Source organism: Agelaius phoeniceus, chromosome 5 (genome assembly GCF_051311805.1).
Source record: "Agelaius phoeniceus isolate bAgePho1 chromosome 5, bAgePho1.hap1, whole genome shotgun sequence".
Classification (NCBI taxonomy): domain Eukaryota; kingdom Metazoa; phylum Chordata; class Aves; order Passeriformes; family Icteridae; genus Agelaius; species Agelaius phoeniceus.
In genome coordinates, this window is record NC_135269.1 from 34,295,298 (window position 1) to 34,301,297 (window position 6,000).

The 6,000-nt window shown below is 36.9% G+C and overlaps 1 protein-coding gene across 9 annotated transcripts in view; it reads left to right on the plus strand.

Moving 5' to 3' along the window:
- Positions 1–5,590, plus strand: part of PPFIA2 (PPFI scaffold protein A2) — a 290,351-nt gene extending 284,761 nt beyond the window's left edge. For all 9 annotated transcript variants that reach the window (XM_054631393.2, XM_077178786.1, XM_077178785.1 and 6 more), the window contains 2 exons: positions 377–469; positions 4,137–5,590. In XM_054631393.2, the coding sequence (XP_054487368.1) occupies positions 377–435 (59 nt within the window). In that variant the 3' untranslated portion in view covers positions 436–469; positions 4,137–5,590. The remainder of the gene's footprint in view (positions 1–376; positions 470–4,136) is intronic.
- Positions 5,591–6,000: the final 410 nt, after the last annotated feature.

Sequence of the window (6,000 nt, forward strand, 5' to 3'; positions counted from 1 at the left end):
AGCCAGGTATACTGAACTCAGTAGACTTAAAGGGAAGTAATTTTGAAGACCTGTATCTTCATCCAGGATTTGGCTTCCTATCTCTCAGCAGTAAGAATGCAATAGTATTTAAACAGCATGATAGGTAAGAGCATTAGGAATTACAACAAAATAAAGACAAAATTGAGTTTTAAACTGTATTCCCTTTAGACAGATTCCAACAGTACATCAGCCATAAAGAAGTGCTGAGTTTTGAACTAGACCATGCTCAGATCACATTAGAGAAAGCCACAGAGCAATTTAACAGCCACCCTTCCAGTGGTAATCAGACTGATATATTTTACTGATGATTCTAAAGAGGCTCTGGTTTGTTTCCTTTTTTTTTCCCAATTTGCAGTTGCTTCATCACGACTGCAGAGGTTAGACAGCTCAACAGTTCGCACATACTCATGCTGACAAGGCCTAGCAAAGAAGCCAGCACTGAATTGTTGTGAGTATTCTGTAGGGGCCATCATGAAAGCTCTTTATGACTGCACTACACCCCACATTATCCAAGCACAAACCAACATGGAGCAGAGGATGTAACTAAGGACTCCCTAGGGCGGTCATTTGGTCATAACAACAGACTTAAGCTCAGTCCACAGGACACTACCAACCATATTTTGGGAAGAAGGCAGAGGGAATGAACTTAATTTATGAGAACTTGGTAGAGTTCTACTAGGAGCTGGAATGTGGGGTCAACACTACTAAAGCAGAAGAGATTTACTTTTTTTTTTTTTTTTTTTTTAATTAAAGCTATGGCTCAATTTAGAACATCAGGTAGCTGCATAGACTTACCCATACAGAAAATCTTGAAAATTTATCTATTACAGAGATTCCTGCACTTCTCAAATCATTCAGAACTGACAAAGAAAGGATTATCTGAGCTGGATGCAACTTTGGATCAAATTTAGTAGTGGAATTCTTGTTAAATTTTTCACCATATATCTTTTGAGTGGGGTTATGAATATCGCAGAGTCACTTTTCCACAGTTCTGTGGAAATACAGTTTTCTATTTTGTCCCAGCTTTTGGAAAAAATACACACATGATGAGTAGTTACATCAATATGGCACCATTTTATGCTAGTATTTTCTCACTAAAACAATTTCCATTTAGTTACTTGGGGAATTGCAAGGCAGCTGGAAAAAAATATTTGAATATCACCAAAACCTCATCAGACATCAAATATGCTTTAGTAGCTGTTGGATATTGTAGGCAAGACATGCAAGGATCTGCAAGCAAGTTGCTGTTTTTTTGTTTTGATTCCCAAGACTGGGACAGACTTGGGGCCGTCAAGATTTTACTAACTTTGTGTAGGTTCAAAAAATACTTAGCAATAGCAAACGTTAACAGTGGGAAAAGTGGATTGCTCAGGATCCTCCTGATGACATGAGCCTTACTTCGAAAGATTGCAAGAGTATAAAATCTTCCTCTTAGTAAAAATGGGACCTTTTGAGCCACCCCTTTTGAACCACACCCTGGCGGGGTGTGGTTATTTGTTGGTTTTGGTTTGGTTTGGTTTTTCTGAAAAAGCAAAGTTTAGTAGCTGAATCTACAAAGACGATGATGAAGCACATAAACTATAGAAATGTTTTTATGTGTATGCATGTATAGATTTGAGCATGGTATTGCATCAGTAAGTCAGTGACAGGACTCTCACAGGGTTCAGTGGTGACAGAAATAGAAGGCAGAGAACCTTTTCTCCTATAAGCTTCAGAATCACAATGTTGGAAGCAATTAAGCATGACCAAGAAGTTCTCTTAGGCCAACAGTAATGGGCCAGGCACTTGAGGTGAGGTTTGAAGAGTGCAATAAAAGCAGAAATGGAAAACTGACACACTAACAAAAATTAATTTAAGATTATCCAAACCATTTATTCCCACTATATTAAAAATTATCTAAAAAGTAGCAAAGCACAAACAAAAGTAAAGTAGCAGACTTTTCTAGCACTATAAATGTATGGAAGGTATGTATTTTGAGCAAAAAGGTGTGTATCTAAAGTTACACAAGCTATACAAGTTAACTTCAATTTCTATTGGGGTATTGGTAGTGTTTTAAGTATCAGTAGTATGTATCACATCAGCACTTGCTGCGTGTCCACTATTCTCCTACTTAAATGCTTGAGTGGCCTATAAGGATATCAAATTTGCATCTACATGCAAATTTACATCTACATGTAAAGTCTAATACATTAGGTTAACTGACAATAATATACTAGCATTTCTCTTCTCACTTACCATGTACTCCTTTTAGAGAAGGAACAAGATGGTGTGAACTAGAACTTTAGTATATGCACTTACTATAAAGGCAACTTCAAAATGCTATGCAGGTAATAAACCAAGAAGCAAGTTCAAGTAATTTTGATTCCAGTACATTATATTGAAAATCAAACCAACATCCCACCCCTCCACCTCTCCCCAAAAAACAACCATGCAGGGAAAATATTTCCTTCACTATTATATCAAACTTGAAAATTTAAACAAATTGCCTGCAGCTCAAGAATGACAGAAACATATTTATCATAAATGGAAACTGCCCATAGAGGGAGATATCAGATTGAAGGGCAACAGAGGAATTTTCAGAATTTTGTCAGCACAGTTCCCGACTAACAGTTTCTTCATGGAAGGAGCTGATTGATACTTGGACAAAAGGGAAGATTATTCATTACAACATACCTCCTGAAATTTTCCAGATCCATCTTAGACAGAGACTCAGGCTTTTGTAAACCTTGCCTAGACTACATCAGCAGCTGTGATACTCTGGTGAATTATCTGCATGCACAAAAGCAGGAACTAAGCAGCAGAGGGGAAGGATAGCGGGATGAGTTACCACACAATAGCGAGATAAGGGAGTTTTCTACGTAGTAAAGGAGAACATGCCCAGAAAGAGCAGGCCTAAAAGAAAGCAGCAAACAGACTGCACATGGAACAAATGCAGATGGCCTGTGATTACAGCAGGCTGCAGATTCTTGTATTCTGCTACTCTTATGAGAGTAAGATACATTCTCTTACAGAGACTGTCAAAGGCTTGTTCACACAGTTTATACCAACATCAGTATGGTACAATTTTCCAGTGTCTGTATAGTGTATGTTCACAGCAGCTGTGTCCTGTTCATATGTTTTCAAACTGCATTTCAGGTGTTTTTTTTTGAATATTTGTTGAAACCATAATGAGCCAGAAACCATGTGCAGACATTCTCAGAACAGTTATATGAGCTTACTCTGCACAGGCCTGTTTTAGTGCACTTGGTATCAGAAATTTAAGAACAATTAAGGCTGCTGGTGCTGGCCATTTAATGTTGCAAAGAAATGTATTACAGAGAACATGGGACCCATCAAGCTTTCTGCTGTGGTGGCTAGATGTGGTGGCCCAGCTGAGCAGCTGCAATGTCTTTACATAGGCAGTGGACTTGGCACTCACATTATCCAAGCTTTCCCAATACTTTTAACTTCTAAAGCACTTGTCATTGCCAAGTCAGAAGGGTCATTCATTTCTTGCCACAGGCTGGAACAATAGAACATATTACTTCCTCCTTATTCTAATGAAATACTAAAGGAGACTTGGCAAAATCAGTTACATACTTTACCAATGAAGGGTCCGAAAGAGGATTTGTAAAGACAAATGGAGAAGCAGCGTTCCAAAAAGATGTGAATGATAGCTGGAAGCAGCTAGTCCACAGCAAAGAAACCATCAGGGTGAAAAAGGTAAATGCTGTCAAGCTGCAGTGAACTAGGAAGAGGAGCCACAAAGTATATCAGCAATGTCTGTACACTGAGAATGTGCTTCACATTGTGCCAAACAGGCAAAGGTCCCCAGATGCAGGAAACTAACCCCAGTGCTGCACCAAAACAGCAGGAAAACAACTGTAAAATGAACATAAGCAGCAGTCTGTGTTGACTGAGGACAATTAGTAAAAGATTAAAATGAATTATTAGTAATTTTATGTTGCAGATCTAAAATTAAACAAACGCATGCCTCCTACAAATACTTGAAGTCCATATTTTAGTAACTTAGTTACTAAACTACTTACTTAGTGGTATATTTTCTGTTGTCATTGAACTTTAGGCTGAAATAGAATCATAAGTCTTGCTAATTAATGTTTGTTTTTTTTTCTTAGATGTCATCTCTTTCTTCTACTTTACCTGAAGTGCACTACCACTACTTAGGAAAAGAGCATTAAAACTCTGCAAGAACAGGTTAATAAGGAAGAGAACACATAATGTTTATCATACAAACAGATATGATGTTCCTTTCATGTATTGGTTAGTTTAAAACATGAATACAAAGTACCTAAATTACTTAAACAAAAAAAAAAAAAAGAAAAAACAATCTCCCCCTTTTCTCTCAGCATCTCTGTCATCAAAAATTTGACAGTAGTGCACATCCAAAGCTTTTATCAAATGAAGCCACTCATCTTTACATTGTTACATCTGTTTTATTGTAAAATACTAGACATTTACGTATTTACTGTGTATGTATTTCTTTTAAAATGTGTAAGTCTTATGTAAATGGATATAAATATGATTTTTTAAAAATGAAATCTATGGTACATGGGGTCTCAGTGCAAACATTTGACAATACAGTGTCAATAATACTGTTTGTATCTTTCCATTCCACCATTTTTACAGTTTTTGGATTGTAACAGTCAAATTAATATGTTTAGCAGAGTTAGAAGCTTCAACATGTTCCTACTGAGAAAAATCTGTCAATATTTAAAGCTGAACACCTGCCTCTGATGATGTATAATAGAATGACATAATCTGGAACTGAAGCCAAAATGGACCTCTAAAGACAAAATGGAAATGTTAGATAACTACAGAGAAGCACCATGATGGCTCACCTATTAAAAACAAACACATAAATCCAGAAGAACTGTTTATAAAAAAATAAAAAGCAATTTAATAAAACATGATTTGTAAAAAAAAAACCAAAAACTTTCTTCTATGTTACCTGCGGACCAAGAAGAATCTTGCTTTACCAAGAGCCACCTTTTCGTTCCAGGATCTTCAAACACCAGCCAGCATTGGAAAAGTAAATCTAGTATTTGCATAGAGTCAGATTCTTCTTTCCAGATATATTCAGCAAAGAAAAAGAAAGAAAAAAAAGAAGCCAACCCCCACCATTTCTTCATTCTAACAGGGCATTAGACAGGCTCCTGTCTAATGTTATGCTTTTAGCCAAGATGGCCTTGCTGAGACTTCACAAAAGTCAGTTTTATCAGAGGAAATAACTGAAAGACAGAGTGATTAATATATAGTGTATAAAAGTTTAGAAGAGCAACTATTACCTGCTGTGGCTTTATTTGGTGGTGTTATTGTTGTTTATTCTTTGTTTAAATGGGAAGTTTCAAAGTAAGACCTACTTAATAGTCATTTACCTATTTGCTATTTTTCAGCTGCTTGATCTTAGCTCAAGACCTGTCTTTTAGTTATTTCTTTTAGCAGTTTGATCTGCAATGTTTGCACGTACATTAACATTTGTTTTGTCTATTTTTATTTGGCAAACTTCGGTCAATCAGATGGTGAAAGATTTTTCTCCCCCAATGTCAATAAAAAAGAGAATTCAGTGCTATTTGTGTTCATTAGTCTGTTTGGTATGTAGTAGCATTAAGTTTGGAAACCAGATGCTTCTCACAGCTAAGCATAAGAACATTTTGGCACTAACAGGGATGAGTTATGATGAGAATCTGCCACGAGAGGGAGCACAGATCTTGCTGATGGGTGCAAAGTGCTGGCAGGGGTATAGCACACAACTGTAGAAATTTGGGGCTCTTGTACACACAGTTCCTTGGGCTTGACCAACATTCTTCTCCTCCCTCAGCCTCCTTCTGGCTTATTTTAGGGCAGAATATCACAAAGTAAAGCAATGCAAACACTGTCACTGCCACTATCAGTGGCAGCAATATCATGTAAGTTCATATTACCTCAAACACCAGCTCTTGTTCTACAGAATTCCTTTTGCAGCTAACACTAAAACTTAGG